Source organism: Kogia breviceps, chromosome 2 (assembly GCF_026419965.1).
Source record: "Kogia breviceps isolate mKogBre1 chromosome 2, mKogBre1 haplotype 1, whole genome shotgun sequence".
NCBI classification, from domain to species: Eukaryota; Metazoa; Chordata; class Mammalia; order Artiodactyla; family Physeteridae; genus Kogia; species Kogia breviceps.
Window position 1 is genome coordinate 163233152 of NC_081311.1, and position 19117 is coordinate 163252268.

General features: G+C 40.2%; 1 protein-coding gene across 5 annotated transcripts in view; it reads right to left on the reverse strand.

The window, feature by feature from the left end:
- The window catches only part of HECW2 (HECT, C2 and WW domain containing E3 ubiquitin protein ligase 2), a 408801-nt gene that overhangs the window by 148407 nt on the left and 241277 nt on the right, over positions 1-19117 (reverse strand). For all 5 annotated transcript variants that reach the window (XM_059051743.2, XM_067026482.1, XM_067026483.1 and 2 more), the window contains 3 exons: positions 16180-16287; positions 6853-6947; positions 1487-1562 (listed from right to left, as the gene is read on the reverse strand). In XM_059051743.2, coding sequence (XP_058907726.1) covers positions 1487-1562; positions 6853-6947; positions 16180-16287 — 279 coding nt within the window. The remainder of the gene's footprint in view (positions 1-1486; positions 1563-6852; positions 6948-16179; positions 16288-19117) is intronic.

Sequence of the window (19117 nt, forward strand, 5' to 3'; positions counted from 1 at the left end):
AAAACCGTGGTATGGTCAAACTAAGTTTTCTGAGACATGGAGGTTGGCCAGTTGTTCCATATCTATAAACGATTTCTCTTCCTGCAACCACCCCAGAACTGTGAAGGTCTAAAGCACAGGTAGCCAACTGAAGTGTTTTCAGAAGAGAGACAGATAAGGGAGGGTGGTGAGTAGTATCACAGGCAGTGGTAGTAAGTGCTTTTCTAAAAATCTAGATATTTTTAAAACCCCGAGGGTTCCAACCAAAATATATTTATTGGCCAAATTTGAACCAGTTTACAGCCTCTGAGATTTGCCAGAGAACCAAAGCAAAATGGTTTTCACGGTAAGTAACCTGTATGACGGGGGAAAGGGAGGAGAAGGAACATGCTAGAACAGACACAGATAGGCCATAGGCCAGCAATGAACTAACGTGCACAATTCCATGATACATGATATTCATGCATCGTGGACTTGTGTTTTCAAGATCAGCCTTCTAACTCTCACTCTTGAAAAGTTCTATTTTCATTTTCTATTTTCATTCATAACATTTTTTTGCAGCCAAGAAACAGTGAATCTCATTTAAATTTCAGAAGCACTACAACAATGGAAAAATGAAAACAAAACATCTTACAGTGATAGACATCTGTTAGACTTGACTTTACATGTACTGTAGTACGATCGTCTGTTTTAAAAGTCCATTTCAAATACTGATTTTCTTAGAGTATTCTTGACTTTATGACTGCCGATTAATTTTTTTAAATCAGTGGTTTGAAACTTTTTTTGACAGTGATCTATGTATGAAATACATTTATCTTGAAACCTATTATACACATACATAGGTGTGTATATTTTTGTGTGTGACATTTTCAGTTTGTATAAACTGGTGTTCTATGAAAAACATTTCCCTTTGGTGGTTAAACTCTGACTTTTTTCTATTCTTTTTTTAATTGCTAGTTTCAACTAAATTAATCTTATAAATCACCAATGAGTTCCAACTCACAACCTGAAAAGCAGTGCTTCATTTGTATGATAAATATACAAAAAATCAGAATATTTTACTAACCAGAAAATAAACAACAAAAAAAATTGTCTTATCCACTTTTCAATTCTTTATATGTATTCCTTCACAGAAATAGGAGTATCCCTTGGCTTTTTTTCGCTAGTCTCCAAATTTTTCCTTTCTCTAGATGAGGCAAGCACAAATTGTTTTCAGTTATCTAAGTTCTACAGTGGGTTTAGCACATGTTACATTACAGTTTTTTTTAAGTAAGTATACATAGTTATGGTCTTTTCATCATAAGACAACTTGCTAGAAGCTTTCTGAGTTTATATTAATAATCTAATTTTTCATGGTAAGAGATATACTTGAATTTCCAGAAGTATTACCAAAAAAAAAAAAAAACTTGCTCACATATCATATATGAGAGTGTAGAAAGAAGTGAGTATCCATGCCTTTGAAATTACACACTTTCCAACTGGACGTCATGTTTAAAGACATCCTTACCAGACAACGTAAAGCTAACGAGTTTTCGAGAATGCTGACTTCCTGAAGCACCTCCTTCCATGCCTTCTGCCCCCATCTGCAGAGAAAAAACACATATGTGAAGCTTCACAGGAATATGGTACCTCTCAACTTTTTTAGGGAAGCAGATATATTTGCAAATATGATTTTTGTATCAATGTATTGTATATGCCTTTTCATATGCTACAAATCTTGGAAGTGAGATATAAATGCAGATTCTCAGAGACTAGAGGAAGGGTCATACTCAAATTTAATCTTTACCTAAAATGTAACCAATATGAGCTTCCAAGTTCCCTGGGATATGAATCAACTTACTTTATGTCTTTTTATTTCTTTGGTAAGAATATTGGGGCTTCCCTGGTGGCAAGGTGGTTAAGAATCCTCCTGCCAATGCAGGGTACATGGGTTTGAGTCCCAGTCCGGGAAGATTCCACATGCTGTGAAGCAACTAAGCCCATGCACCACAACTAAGCCTGAGAGCCACAATTACTAAAGCCCGCGTGCCTAGAGCCCATGCTCCGCAACAAGAGAAGCCACCACAATGAGAAGCCCACGCACCACAACTAAGAGTAGCCCCTGCTCGCCGCAATTAGAGACTGCCCGCGCACAGCAATGAAGACCCAACGCAGCCAAAAATAAAATAAATAAATATTTTTTAAAAAGAATATAGTTGACATGTAGTAAGCGTACTTATATTGCTATTATGGTATTAAAACATTCCCTTAAGTTAAAAATCAAATATCAAATTCCTTCAGATTTATTAGGAAAACCTAGAATAAACTCAACAGGTGATTTACATCAGACTCATCCATATATATGTAGAATTATCCTCTCTTGCTAAATATTTCTGAGTGACCATGTGGATGTCCCACCGCCCTTGTAGACTCCTATTTTATTGTGCTACTGGTACATGGCACATGCTATTATAATTAGCAATAATAAGAATTTGCAATCCTATTGTACTGATTACTGTATTGTAAAGCCTTTTCTAAAAGCTTCTGAGTAAATTATATCTTGCTTGAAATGAGTCATTTACAGACCATAGCAGATTAAGTCTCTCAGTTTATGTACAATTAGTGCTCAATTTATGGTACACTAGGAAAAAAGGGTTCCGTGGTCCTCTAAAAAAGAAGTCCAGAACACTGTAAGAGACAGATTTGAAGGCCGTATGTATTTTGAATAGTGAAGAAATAGAAACCACATTTTAATTCCAAAGTTTATATTACACCCTTCCATCTTATCTTTGTGGCACTCCCCACTTCCCTTAAAAATCATACACCACCAAGAGATAAAACTTTCACTAATCCAAGCCAAGTTGAGGAACTTCAAAATAAATTCCATTCACATTCTGAAATATAAATGTCCATTTCCGGGTTTCCCTGGTGGCGCGGTGGTTAAGAATCCACCTGCCAATGCAGGGGACACGGGTTCGAGCCCTAGTCCAGGAAGATCCCACATTCCACGGAGCAATTAAACTCATGCACCACAACTGCTGAGCCTGCACTCTAGAGCCCGTGAGCCACAACTACTGGAGCCTGTGCGCCTAGAGCCCGTGCTCTGCAACAAGAGAAGCCACCGCAATGAGAAGCCCGCGCACCCCAACAAAGAGTAGCCCCGGCTCGCTGCAACTAGAAGAAAGACCGTGAGCAGCAACGAAGACCCAATGCAGCCCAACATAAATAAAATAAAATAAACATTTAAAAAATTTTCCCTTTCCTTCTCTACTTCTTGTACCTTAGTCACAACTATTTTGTGTGACACTTAACTGCTTCCTGATTGTTTCACATATCATTTGCAATATGCCTAGGGTACCATTCAGGCATCTCTACTTCATTCCATCCAGATGCAAATTGTCCTGCAAGAAGTAATTGAGAAACTCTACAGGGAAGGAAAGAGCAGCCATCCTGATCGTATAGTCTCCTTTCTCACATATCCTTTTGCAATGAATCAAGAATTAAAAAAAAGTTATGTCTTCTCTGTCATGCATACTTTGACGTCATTGCCATTCATCAGAGTACACAGTGATATGTGTCACTTGGAACAGGAAATGCTTCGCTTCAGGGACAGATAAAGGTGACCATCACTCACTACCATGTATTGTTTCAACACGGGTTGACAGTATTACTTCTGAGCTTTCCTGGCTTAAATCTATGAAGGGAGTTTATTTAAAAACCTCTCTCTAAACACTGAGTACAGATGTGTTTATTATCACTGATGTTCCTGTATCTGGTGGTCAGGTTGGTCTTTCCTGGCTTTACTGTCATGATGATAAAGCTGAATTCTCGGAATAGTAGTTCACATGAGCATTAACCACGATGTTGTAAAGGACATGGTTTATCTGTGAATTATGTGAGAATTGTTTCATATTAGCCTTTTGCTAGACAGTGAATTACATTTTTTTTTTTTTTTTTTTTTTTTTTTTTGCGGTACGCGGGCCTCTCAACTGTTGTGGTCTCTCCCGTTGCGGAGCACAGGCTCCGGACGCGCAGGCTCAGCGGCCACGGCTCACGGGCCCAGCCGCTCCACGGCATGTGGGATCTTCCCGGACCGGGGCACGAACCCGCGTCCCCTGCATCGGCAGGTGGATTCTCAATCACTGCACCACCAGGGAAGCCCTGAATTACATTTTTAAAAGGAGAATTCTAGGGCATTTTCTTTAGTTTCTATAATTTCTTAGAACATTTTAAGTAGGCTTTGAATGATGACAGACTATGAATCTTTGCAAAGTCTCACTGTTCTCACTTGGCATGAAGAGACATCATGTTTTCGGAGGCGGCACATCTCCCTGCGCGGTGTGGTCCATTTGAGAGGAGGCCACGGTCTGTGAGATGCCTGGCACAAGAAGGGCAGCTGTGGCTGAGTGTCTGTCCCAGATGCAGACTATGCCACTGCATAGTCCAGGTGTGTGTGTGTGTGTGTGTGTGTGTGTGTGTGTGTGTGTGTGTGTGTGTGTGTGTGGTGAAAGCAGGATGAGGCAGAGACAGCGATGCTATCTGCCCAGTTGGGTGCTGTCTCTGCTCTATTTAACCTATGGATGATGAGTCAGAGGGGTACAGCACAATATAATAAACCATATGTACTTGGTGAGAGCCAACCAACCCAGTGTCATCGAGCATTAAAATGTGGTTGCTACTGCCCAACTATTCTTTGCATCATGGAATGATCCTACTAAATGAGCTCTGTGAATATCGATATTGTCAGGCAGTACAATATCTACACACAGGTCATATTCCTAGGTGATCATCATGCTGTCATAGAAACACAGTGCTCAGCCCACAGTGAAATGCCCATTGGCACAGCCTCTCAATAGCAGATATAGACCCAACTGTCTCAAGCTTGGTCAGAAATCTACTGACCACCAATTCCATTAGTCAGCCTTTGAACCAAAATATTCTATTATGATTGCCAGTGCTGTATCTATGAAGCTTTTAAGGTGCTCAAAAACCTGTCTGAAGAAAATTAATTATCTCCAACTATCCACAGGCTTTGACGGAATAATCTCAATGCAAAATCAATGGATCAAGATCAATGCTCACCAGGCTGTAAGCTCCCGGCCGTCAGTGATATCTGATCACGGAAACTGCTCAAATCCAAGAAAATCTGACTCCAGAAAGTCATGTTTGGAAGCTATTATCTAATTTCATACATAGTTAATTTTTCAAACGTTTTATTATAAACAGCCCCACTTTTCTAGTTTCATAATTTTTATTTTTAGAATATTAATTATAGTGTGTTCCAGTGTTTACTGTGACATGCCAGACTTTGTAATCAACAACTGTTATTTTCCTTGTGAACCTTCAAAGTCTTATACAGTAAATGTGGGTTTTTAAAAAATATTCTATACTTTGTTCACTATAATAGGAACTCAAATATAATTCAAATGTGAACAGAGTACTTAGATATTGAAAATTTTGCACATACTGTTCCCTTTACCTAAAATGCTCTTCCCTCCCCCTCTTCACCTAAGTAACTTCTACTCATCCTTCAGATTGTCCTGAAAACATGCCTTCTTCAGGGAAGCTTTCCAAGACCTTCCTGATCAGAATGAATCCTGCTAGTATATGCTCTCATAGCCCCATTTCACTGCCCCTCATAGTAATTACCACTCAAATAAATACAATTCAGTTTAATTGATGTCCCTCTCCCCCACCAGACCAGTGAGAGCAAGGGCTGTGTTATTGCTTATCATTTCATTCCTAGTGGTGGGTATAATGTCTGGCACTTAGTAGGCACCCAATGAATATTTGTTTGAATGAATAAATGAAAGGAAAAGACTGCTTGATATCGTATTGGTGGGCCAGACAATTTCAAAATGCCATCTGCAGAGATTACATTCTGAATTTCAGGGAGTTAACCTGTTCACTAGCTTATATGCAAAAATACATGCATCTATAAATGTGTACACACTCACAAAATATTATGAAGATTCTATATTATGAGAGTCAATAATTTTCTTCTATACTTTCACGACCTGATTGTTATTAATGACTTATAAACACTGCAATGATTTATATATTTTGGACTCCAAGAACTGTCTGAGTTCAACCACCCACGTACAATGGAGTGCATCCTGTGAAGCTGTTAGATTCTAAAGTTAGTTGGTGAAGTGAAAAACCATGAAATTGTGAAAAGTAATTCTTAAGAAAGTACCATGTTGGAAATGGACACACTTTCCTTCAAAAGTCCAGCACAATCAGTTTCCTCTGAAGCTAAGTTAGATATCTCTTTCTTCAATTGAGGACCTGGTGAAAAGGTTGGCTTCTGTTGAGTGGTCACGTGATACCAAACATATATGTGGTACCTTTAAGCACGATAGTTCAATTCAGCATCAAGAGGGATCCCACACTCTCTCCTGCAGGAACGGTGCATTCGTAATCCCCACCTCACACTCTCTTTGGGGGTAAAAGTCTGTGAAACTGACTGGCAGGGAGAATCGCCCACTACTTGAATTTTTTTTCTCTCTCTCTTTTACTCACTTGAGTTCATGTAAATTAAATTCACATAAGATGCAAAACGCCACCATTTCTACCAACTGGCCACCCTGACAAAGTTTAAAAAAAAAACCTTCTATGATGGATGGGCGCTCACCAATTTCCTTCAGGAACAGGTTCCCTGGAGAGTTGACTATATACAGAATTATTATAAATCAAGCCATATTTTCCCACTGGTTTACATTATGGATTTAGTTAAGCCATCCTGTGAGTGATTTCCTTTCCCAAAACGGCGCCCACACTGCTATGTGTTTCCTTTGCATTGTTTCCCATAACCCTGCCAGGGCTGCACAGGCAAAAATAGAAACCAAGGCCTCTGGGACTGAGGCTCAAGGAGGCAGCCTGAGGGGCACTCACCATCACAGCCGGGTTCTTCACCGTGATGCAGGGGGTCGTGGCTCGCAGGGCTCCACTAATGCCGTGGTAGTATTTGAAACAGATTTTTATCTCCGCTGTAAATTGATTGGAGAAAAACAGTAATTTAAACACTGAAACAAGTCCCTGAGGCATCACCTGAGGAAATCCACCTCTCCACCTCTCAGAAAATCCCACTCAGGACTCTTTGAGCAATCTCTTCTTTTCCAGTCAGAGGCAACAGATTATACCAATTCCTGTTTGATTTTATATAGGCGTCTCTGAAAATCTCTAAGAACACCCCAAATATATTAGAAAAACAGTGCACAAAAACAACACGCCAAAATATCAGTGAAGAAGACTAGCGACCATTCACTGAGGAGCTGTTGATGTACCACAGGGCTGCGTCTCTGCACCCATTGTTATTGACCCCTCATATCTACCTCGGGAGGCAGAAATTCTTGTCCCCACAGAACAGCTGAAGAATTGAGGTTTGCCGAAGGTCAAACAAGTAAGAAACGACAGAGTCAGGACTCAAACCCTATCAAATGGGGCTGTGACCCATTCCAAAGCCTTCACTCCTATCCTCTACAATATAGACAGACTGCAGCTGTCAATGGAAATTTAAAAAGAGCAGACAGAGTATAAAAGATTGCTGTAGGAGACTCTGTGGTGAGAGGGTCTGGGGACCTGTATTATTTTAATTTTCCAAGTGACTTAAATGTAGCCACTAGGAGAGATCATATTTTGGAACCACCAGTAAATATATATCTACATCTCCACAGGTGTGTGTATATATATGTATGTATATATATTGAATATAACTATAGGTACGTGTGTATGTATATATATTTATATACTATATAATTTGAACTTGATAAAAAGCAATAAACATGTCAATTATTGTTTTTGGAAAGTAACTACAATTACCATGAAGCCAACAAGTGTCAAAGATAAAACCCAAGGCTTCCCGGGCTTCCCTGGTGGCGCAGTGGTTGAGAATCCGCCTGCCGATGCAGGGGACACGGGTTCGTGCCCCGGTCCGGGAGGATCCCACATGCCGTGGAGCAGATGGGCCCGGGAGCCATGGCCGCTGAGCCTGCGCGTCCGCAGCCTGTGCTCCGCAACGGGAGAGGCCACAGCAGTGAGAGGGCCGCGTACCACAAAAAAAATAAAAAAATAAAAAAGATAAAACCCAGAGTCACTGAAATTTCTCTGTATACAGAGCATCTGAGTCACTGAAGTTTCACTGTGAGATGTCTTTTTCCCAAGGTGTCATTTTAATATAGGCAATGACGCTGATGGTAGGCTGCAGAGGAGAGTCCTAGCCTATAGGAGTGGAGTTACCCTCTCAACTGAGTTCCCTGGATTATTCAAGTGCGACCACTCGATGTGATTCCCCAAAGAAATTAATCTTGCACTGACTTTCCTGACAGCACCAAATGGTCTCCTCCAGAGTATTTGGTTTGCTTATTTTAAGAAAAAGATACAATGATTAAAGAAAAATCCTACTTTAGGAACTTATATAGGAGTATTTAGGAATAGTACATATAAAAATATAATATTATTTCCCATCAATGAAAAAAATCTAAATCTAAATCTCATTAAAAAAAAGTCTATCATGGGTAAAATATCGAGTCTTTCCATTATGTACATTAATCGCAATGCAGTGATTCACAACGTAGTTGGCATCATGAAGTGAAAGGTTTTTACCATGCCCAGCACTATGCTAGACAGTGCAAAGGGAATCAGAGAGACGGTTCTGGTCTAGCAGGTGTTTTATAGTGCAGCTGTTAAGATGACAAAAATCCAGAAGAGAAGCACTGAAGAGGCAGAGTGCCAGGTAGAGATGGTGGAGATCGTGGAAAATATTCCACGTGAGGGCACAGTGGAGTCAGAAAGGTCTCATGGAACAAACAGAACTCAAACCTTCCGCTGAGAAAAATGGGGTTGGACAGAGTTTGGAGTGAGTAGTGGCAAAAACAGGGAAGCAGGAGTGAGCATGCTGTCTTGAGGACCAGCAAGACGACCTCGGCAGCAATTCTAGCTTTACTATGAATTCCCTGGAACCCTACATAAGTGACTTGAGTGAGCACTAACACAGGTTTTTGGTGATTATGGAAATGTAATAACTGTAAGATCTGAGTAAACCACTGTCCCACTTGCTTTCCTTCGAGACCAATAGCATGTATTCTGCAAGAACAAAGCTAAGTAACATGCACAAGGCCTGTCAAAGCGGAACAAGCTCGGTGACAGGCGGGAGGACTCAATTCTGCGGGCATGAGCTCATTAGTATCACGTTCTACGTGCCGGGAACCAGCAGTCTGTGCTGCTGGCACTGCCTGCAGCAGTGCCTCACAGACCCAGCCAAAGGCCAGTCAGTGAGCAGCTTGTTTTTCAGTAAAGAGAAGTATATTTTTACGAGACATCTTCCCCGAACTCCCTCTCAACTTAGGATGCCACCTCCTCTTTTCTAATGTTTTAATAGTCAGCAAGGTAAAAGACTAGGAAACAGACAGACCCCAAAAAGTGTCTGCTTATTTTTAATCTGTAGATGTTGCTAGCCAGACCAGCTTTGCTAGCTGACCCGTTCTGACTGTTACTTTACTTCTTGCTAAAACAAAAATCTCCAACCCCTGTGATAAATTAGAATCCCTGAAACTATAAGATAAACTCATTCTCATTGTGCACAGCAGATTTTGTGGACATGATCACCAAAATCCACAGAGCAGACAGCTTCACAGTGCTTTAAGATTCAGTGTGAAGCCAAGGGGACTTACACAGATCACCAGTTACAAAACCGAATGCATAGGCTGGTCCTGGTCACCAGAGAGAAAAATCCAGTACCAGACAGAACTAGTTGCTTGCACCTCGACTGTTCAGGAGGACACCAGTGGAGACTTCTGCCCCTAAAATAGAGGACTGTTTCATGCTGAGTGGGAGGTTTCATCTTCACATATCATTTAGCGTTTTAGAAGGTCACTCAAGATTTTAAAAAATGGTGTAACTAAGCAACATCCCTTCTGAGGAAGAGAGAGAAGAGAGCAGAATTTTGATTAATGTCCCTGAACATTTTAGTTATGAGAAGAGGTAACTGGGAAGACAACTCCAAGGGGCGGAAAAGAGAAATTGGTATTCATGCTTCTATTTTAGCTACAATTTTAAACTCTAACTGTGAAAGGACAGCAGAAAGCTATTGCTGAGAAACCGATACAAGAACAGGTGAAAGCAAACGTGGGCGTGATGATGGAGCACCAGATAAGGGAGGAGCCACTGGCCACACGGCCAGCCCTGCTCACAGGCAGGAAAGATGAAGGATATGGACTAAGGAGCATTCTACCTGACAACGGTTTCTTCACAGCCTGACGCGGCACCTAATAAGGCCTCAAATTATGGAGGGGGAATACATATAACTATTCCTTTGGATTATAAAAAAAGAAGAGTATTTTCTCCAAAGCAACTGCTTATAAAAACATGTTGCCTTGCTGGGAATATACCCAGACAAAACTATAATTCAAAAAGATACATGCACCCCTATGTTCATAGCAGCACTGCTCACAATAGCCAAAACATGGAAACAACCTGAATGTCCACCTACAGGTGAATGGATAAAGAAGATGTGGTACATGTATACAATGGAATACTACTCAGCCATAAAAAAGAATGAAATAATGCCATTTGCAGCAACATGGATGCAAATAGAGCTTATCATACTAAGTGAAGTCAGAAAGAGAAAGACAAATACCATATGATATCACTGATATGTGGAATCTAAAATATGGCACAAATGAACCTATCTACAAAACAGAAATGGACTCGTGGTTGCCAAGGGGGAGGGGAGAAGGGAGAGGGATGGACTGGGAGTTTGGGGTTGGTAGATGCAAACTATTACATTTAGAATGGAAAAACAACAAGGTCCTACTGTATAGCACAGGGAACTCTATTCAATATCCTGGGATAAACCATAATGGAAAAGAATATGAAAAAAGAATGTCTATATGTGTATAACTGAGTCACTTTGCTGTAGAGCTGAGATTGGGACAACATTGTAAATCAATTATACTTCAGTAAAAAAAATGTTGCCTTAGAGGCAGTGAACAAGAAGGGTGAGGCCTCCTACATTAACCTAGAAGGACCTACAGTCTGGGCCAGCTCCCGGAAGGAAGAAAGCATTGTCGAGTAGCATCTTCTCTCTCTCAGGTCCCTTCTGAACAGCTGAAGCCAGTCATGAATCACAGAAATACATTTTGGCCCCTTTCAATAATCTTCTGGACACTTTTGTTTATAGAGTTACTAAAAGATTTAGCTGCCTCTATTTAAATGCTGATAAGACATAGAAACACTTTTATTGGGCTTCCCTGGTGGCGCAGTGGTTGGGAGTCCGCCTGCCGATTCAGGGGACGCGGGTTCATGCCCCAGTCCGGGAGGATCCCACATGCTGCGGAGCGGCTAGGCCTGTGAGCCATGGCCGCTGGGCCTGCGCGTCGGAGCCTGTGCTCCGCAATGGGAGAGGCCACAGCGGTGAGGGGCCCGTGTACCGCAAAAATAAAAACAAACAAAAAAAAGAAACACTTTTATTTAAAAAATTTTAACTTACCAGCTTCCATTAAATACAAATGAAGAGGTCCCCCAGAGCAAGAGCATGCCAGCTCCACGTCCACCACAGATGGGAGGGTGATCACTGTCCAGAGATGGCACTTTGTATTTGTTGGGGGTGACTGGGAAGGTAGAAAGAACTTAAACCTGTTCCCAAGTAAAGGGGTTTCTGTAATTGTGTCATTCTGACATTGCATTTTAAAGCAATCATTCTACCATCTGCCTAAAGGAAGAAAATATTTCCGTGTTTGTATATGAATAAAATACTTCTAGAACGATCACATGAAACTGGTAAAACTGATCGCCTTCAGGGAGGGGAAACTGGTGACTGGGGCATGAAGTTGGGGATGATAATTTACTTCCATTTTTGTGTCTTTTTAACATTATACTCTTTTCATCTATTATCTGTTCAAAATTTATTTTTAAAAAGCAATCTCAGCTACAGATTCCAAGCCCTCTCGGAAAAAGGTTCTCCAGGCCACTCGCTGCAAGAAATGGTTTTGTTTCAAAGACTGGGATCTTTGAAACACCATCCACCACCTTAAATAGCTACCAGATTCACTTAGGTAGTAGTTAATAGCTTGCTCCTATTTAGAAAATCTGGATTTTCCTCATGTTTTAGAAGTTGACTCTTTTGAACCATAAAGATGGATGGAATGGAAATGTCCTTCTTCCTTTAATCATTTGTTTCATTAAAATAGAATAATCTAAAAAAAATCAAGCTAATAGGAATTTATTCAAAAACATGATTTTAACCATTGCCTTTGTGCTTTTATTATATTCTTTTTTTTTTTGCGGTACGCGGGCCTCTCACTGCTGTGGCCTCTCCCGTTGCGGAGCACAGGCTCCGGACGCGCAGGCTCAGCGGCCATGGCTCACGGGCCCAGCCGCTCCGCGGCATGTGGGATCTTCCCGGACCAGGGCACGAACCCGTGTCCCCTGCATCGGCAGGCAGACTCTCAACCACTGCGCCACCGGGAAAGCCCCGGGGAAGCCCCGGGGAAGCCCCTATTATATTCTTAATATTATGATTCCTATTGATTAGCTCTTTTTATTCAGAGGCCACAAGTTGGGAAAGAGTAAACACATTCTAATTCTCATGCTTTTGAGGAAATTTACCCACATTTCCGGGGACGTGCTCACCTGTTTATATGGTACCGCAGGTTGTCTTCTCTTTAGCAAGGGCCAATGCAACCTGAAAGGGCCAGGCCCTCCCCTGCTAAAGCTCAGAAAAACAATCTTGAAAATCAAAGACAATATCAGTATAATGTGGAAGATCCTAATAGGGTTAGAGAAGTAACTGGACCTTGTTTTTCTCTTACTTCGTAATGACAGCTGGACCAATGTTGGAAAGTAAAGAGAAGTAGAAATAGGCAATAAAACGTAAAGTATGCTGGCAGAGAATGAAAAGCACCAAACCTCCATCTAAGGGGCAAAAAGGCCCTTCTGATGTTGGTGGGAAGTGGCTTACGAATGGAGGTTAGAGCAAGGACTCTGACAGTACAAATAAGAGGCTGAAGCCACCCTTTTCCCCCCACCCAATAAAAAGTCACCCACAAAGGTTCCGTTTGGGCAAGGCACCACATCTTAGAAAGCACGCTAACCTGAGTGCCAATCAGAGATAAGGCTCTCACTTACACAAGCTACATGCACCTCTGCTATGCAGTTTCCTAATCCTGTTCACTTCCTAGGGCTGAGACAGGTAAGATATGTGAAAGCACTATATAATTCATACAAATGGCAATGTGCTGTTATTATCATGAATGATCAGTTAATGATAAGTTAAAGCAGTTCAGTAAACAGCAATGAAGCTGACTATTTCTAAGCTTATTCACTGATCCAGGAATCAGTGAGTTCTCGAATACTGCCTGGCACAAAGTTGATACTTAATTAAATACTTCACGATGGCTGGGGACACAGATGGACAGATGAGTAGAAGAAATGAAGGAAGGACAAAAAGCAGGTCTGAATGAATGAATGACCATAGTCTATGAAAGACTATGTAGAATAAAATAGATATCCTAGCATACCAAGACAATTTCTGAAACCTCTTACATTTCAAAACTCAAGAATACACATTGCCCTGGTGACCCATTCATTTTCTGCAAGCATAAGCTCATTTGAGGAACTGTGACAGTCCTATGACAAGTAAGTGCAAATGAAGCTGATCCTCCTCTCCAATGTCTAGGAAGGTCACTTACTCAGAATTAAACCTGTCTTTGTCCTTCAAATTCATTCCAGCAGGTCCCGTAATAATATAAGTCTGGGCTTCCTGCCTTCTCTGGAGTTTATTCAGATAACCCAAAGCCATCTTTACTTTCAGAAACAGGTTAAATAGTGCTCAAATCCAGGTTTGCCCATGAATTCAGGTCAATTTTCAGAGAATTTACTTTGCTTGGACTTCTGATTAGCTAAAGATAAATTTTCTCTCTGAAGACGAAAGCAAAAATTTTTAAATGTCATAAGTTTTCAAGATCAGAGGCTGAAAACATAGAAGTTTTTAACCCAACCCCCCAATCCCGATTTTTTTTGTTTTACACCATCATCTCCAGAGATTCAAGCAAAACTTCATTATGCTGGGAAGTCCCCTTAGGTCTGCTCTAGCCAGACATGGGGTAAAAAAATTGATGTCTATGAGATCTAAGAGACACAGACTACACTTCTAAGCACTGATATAAACACCACCTGAGGTTTTTACACTGAATGGATTTTGAAAGAATAGGGATGTGTGTTGGGGGAGATCCCATTCTGATGAATGAAGATAAACTTATTCTAAAGCCAAATCTTTCTGTAATTCCTATTCACTGTCTTGCACTTATACAACTTTTCTCAGTCCTTAAAAATGCATTACTAAATATTTCCAGTTTTACAACCATGCTACACAATACCCCCAATTTTGTGTGTGAAGAATTAAGGTGGAAATGCTAAATCAGAGGAGAAAAGCAAAAGCATTCCCAATTCCTAGCTTCAATATCAAGCCCATTTCTGTTAAATACTAAGACTGAGATGTAAAGAAAAAATTTTGTCACGCCAGAGATGTTTACTATACCCTAATCAGCCAGGACATTATGAATCTCGAATTCATGGAGAAAGAAAATCAATCATGTCAAGTGGGATACTCTGTAAATGGGTTTTTTTATACATAATGTTACCAATTATAGCAGTGTGTGGTACTGACTTCTTCCCAGGTGTTCACATGAGCCCCATACTGTGAATCTGCGTACTCCATCAACAGGCAACCATTCCTAGCCGTCTTCAGCATTTTAAAGCAAACAGGAAGGTTGTTTTGCCTTTTTCCGTGAAGTTCAGTTGGTAATACTTCTCAGCTAGACCATCCTCTTAAGCCCTGGGATCTTTTCAAAGGAGGAATTACACTGAAAGTAAACCCAGCAATTTCCCATTCCATTTTCACCAGATTCTTTTATCACTTATTTTTCCCATTACTTAGTAATGGCAGCTGGACCAATGTTGGAAAGTAAAGAGAAGTAGAAATAGGCAATAAAAACAAATCACCCATAATCCCACCTCCCAGATACAACCCTTGTTCACATTTTGGCAAATCTCCTTCCAGACTTTTTCCTACATGCTGTACAAGCTGGGATTATGCTGTACGTATCTGCTTCCCGCTTTTTGTTCTATCATGAGCATTTTTCCTTAAAAACTACATTCCATGTAAGGAGAAAATCTAGCCAGAAATTGAACTATGAAAAAAAAGACAGTCCTTAGAGGACAGAAGTGGGGTTCGAGAAAACTGTGAAATACTGACCTACCAGTAAGGATGGTCAAAGAAATTATCTGGTGTCTTTAATGGCAATTCAAAATAATAGATGTTAATCTTTTAAAATGACTTTTTCTATTACAGAAGTTTTACATGCTTCAAAAAAGACATACATCAGATTTCCATTTAATCAAACTTACTTTATAGTCTATGGTTTAATAACTACCATTCTTAAGTACCAGGATCCACACACTCTTTCTCTTTCTTATATTAAATCCCTCGCATATAGAAAGCTTAATTCTTACACAGAGCTAAACAGCTCAGAAAAATTTTAAAGAGCTCATTTTTTTCTACATGAAAGAAAAATAAATTTTGTAAGTGTAGACGTTAACCTGGACCAACCAGTAAATCATTTATGTATATAATACTATATATAAGTACTATATATAAGCATTTGTATTTATAAGTAAGTATCAGTATAAATCAGATCAACTGGGTAATGGTTATTTGCAGTCAATTTCTGATTCCTAGTAAATGATCTCTATGGCAGTGTGCCCCACACTATCTCATCTACACTTGGAAAGACCAAGACCCAAATGCAAAACTTATTCTGCTCCTGGGAAAAATAATAGTGAAGTATTCTACAGGCAAATAAAATTCTTAGATTAACTGAAATCTTGAATTATTCTTTCTGCTCCTTGTAATTAATATACTATTAATTATAAATGAGATATAAGGGTATATAAAAATGTGTAAAGCATTAAAATAACCATACATAATTTATACACCATACATTCATCAGGTACATTTTACACACACAAGTTTTTCAAATTATATGAACGTTCTCTAATGAGTATTTTCCAAAACAATGTATTTTCCAGTTTGGGGCAACATGGCATACATGTATAAACCAGAGCCCAAAACCTTTACAATAAAATTCAGGAAAGACTCCATAGATTTCTGCATATTTCTGCAATGTTCAATCACAAACTTATATTTCACACTTAGTTACTTACGCTCCATGAAATAGGGCCCAGGCTCAATTCTCCATACAATTTGTCCTTTTTGTGTTCCAGTTACACCCCTGTTTTTAGAATCCCAGAAGTTGGCTGGAGAATTCTCATCTGAAAAAAGCAAAGAAACACTTCTTAATCTTAATTATAACCTCTTTGTCTTTCCTTAGCTCAGAGACTAATACAAGTTCTAAAATAGATGGAAAAAAAATAAAGGGGAAATATTAATGAACACTACTGTTAATGACTTACTTCCTCCCAGCAGATTACCCTGAATTTCTACACTTGCATTTATACAGGAGAATTGGGGAGGAGGGTGGGAAGGTGGAAAGGAGATGGCACGTCCGGGCTTGGCCAGCTTGTTCACTGTTGCCAAAAGGCAAAACTGCAAAGAACAAAGGGTATGATTGCTTGTCAACCAGCAATGAGATGATATATAAGAAAGGGGTTGGGTGAGCTCCCATCTATAAAATCCTTTATCAAAAGAAAAGGTAGAGTAAGGCCAGACACTATAAAACTCTTAGAGGAAAACATAGGCAGAACACTCTATGACATAAATCACAGCAAGATCCTTTTTGACCCACCTCCTAGAGAAATGGAAATAAAAACAAAAAGAAACAAATGGGACCTAATGAAACTTCAAAGCTTTTGCACAGCAAAGGAAACCATAAACAAGACGAAAAGACAACCTTCAGAATGGGAGAAAATATTTGCAAATGAAGCACCTGACAAAGGATTAATCTCCAAAATTTACAAGCAGCTCACACAGCTCAATATCAAAAAAAAAAAAACAACCCAATCCAAAAATGGGCAGAAGACCTAAACAGACATTTCTCCAAAGAAGATATACAGATCGCAACAAACACATGAAAGGATGTTCAATGTCACTAATCATTAGAGAAATGCAAATCAAAACTACAAGGAGGTATCACCTCACACCAGTCAGAAGGGCCATCATCAAAAAATCTACAAACAATAAATGCTGGAGAGGGTGTGGAGAAAAGGGAACACTCTTGCACTGCTGGTGGAATGTAAATTGATATAGCTACTATGGAGAACAGTATGGAGGTTCCTTATAAAACTACAAATAGAACTACCATACGACCCAGCAATCCCACTACTGGGCATATACCCTAAGAAAACCATAATTCAAAAAGAGTCATGTACCACAATGTTCATTGCAGCTCTATTTACAATAGCCAGGAGATGGAAGCAACCTAAGTGTCCATCAACAGATGAATGGATAAAGAAGATGTGGCACATATATACAATGGAATACTACTCAGCCATAAAAAGAAACGAAATTGAGTTATTTGTAATGAGGTAGATGGACCTAGAGTCTGTCATACAGAGTGAAGTAAGTCAGAAAGGGAAAAACAAATACCATATGCTAACATATATATATGGAATCTAAAAAAAAGAAATGGTTCTGAAGAACCTAGGGGCAGGACAGAAATAAAGATGCAGACGTAGAGAATGGACTTGAGGATATGCGGAGGGGGAAGGCTAAGCTGGGACGAAGTGAGAGAGTGGCATGGACATATATACACTACCAAATGTAAGATCGATAGCTAGTGGGAAGCAGCCACATAGCACAGGGAGATCAGCTCGGTGCCTTGTGACCACCTAGAGGGGTGGGATAGGGAGGGTGGGAGGGAGGGAGACACAAGAGGGAGGAGATATGGGGATATATGTATATGTATGGCTGATTCACTTTGTTATAAAGCAGAAACTAAGACACCATTGTAGAACAATTATACTGCAATAAAGATGTTAAATTTTTAAAAAAAGTAAAAGGAAGAGCAAAGCTGGTAGAATATAACAGAATCAAGATGGGATGAAACAAAGGGACATTGAGCTATGAAACTGAGTCAAGACACAGCACAGGTCGGCCATGGACAGTGTTCAGGAGACACCAACTAAGTTATCAGGTTGGCTAGGACAACCGTTTACAAAAGGTTGGTAGCAGTAGACCTTGAGTCAATACAAGAAAAGGAGAGGAAGAAGGATAGAAAGAACAGATCCAAAGAACAGCCTGAAAGTAGCATTCTCCAAGCTCTCTGACCTCATGGCACTAAGAAAATGGTAATATTTGTAGGACACACTGGAGTACATGAAAGAGACACTTACAACTTAAGATTATAGTAGGGGTGCTCTGGCTGCCCCAGGATCTGCCTCACCCTGAAGGCAGAAGGGATTCATATTCTTTAACTTGCTCACACTAGTTTGAAGTTCTGTCCTAGAGCCCTGGAATAGGAAATGAAACTTAAAACATGAAAAAGAGACCATTCAGAGTTCTATAGGTACACAAAAATGTGTGCAGATACTGGCTCTTAAAATCAGATGTACCTCATTTGCTTCCCCAAATCCCTTTCCCAGGAGGGAAGATTAGGGATACACTTTAACTGAGAGCTGGAATTAAGCCGAGAGGGTGAAGTAAGAGATCCACTAAAATAAGAGAGAGGAGAGAAAAGGTCCCCAGCCCAAGGGAATAGTCCTGAGAAGAAAAACCTCACTTCTTATGAGCATAAAAGGAACAGAAAGTGGGCCAGGTGAGGGGTCGGATAATCCAGCTCCACTGGATTTCAATCTAGTGGTTGTCCTTGGGGCCCACTGGTTTCATCACACTGAGAAGTCAAAGAAGTTTGGGAGGAATGGTCCTTTCCTGCTATCTATAATCAGCACAGTATAAGTCAAAGATTCTTTATCGTGAAAAGGCCAGGAAGCAGCCACTGTTCTTGTAAGAATGGAAAGGCATAACTGACTCAGGGCATTACCTCCCCTCGTAGAGAAACAACGCAAGTCGATCCACTCTATTCCATCACAAAAATAGAACCACAACACTGATATTTAGAAGGCACTCAGACAATCACCTAAAACTGGATTTGAAAGATGTCATGTGGCTCCTCGGGGCAGATCCCGCTCACTGCCTATCCCTTGA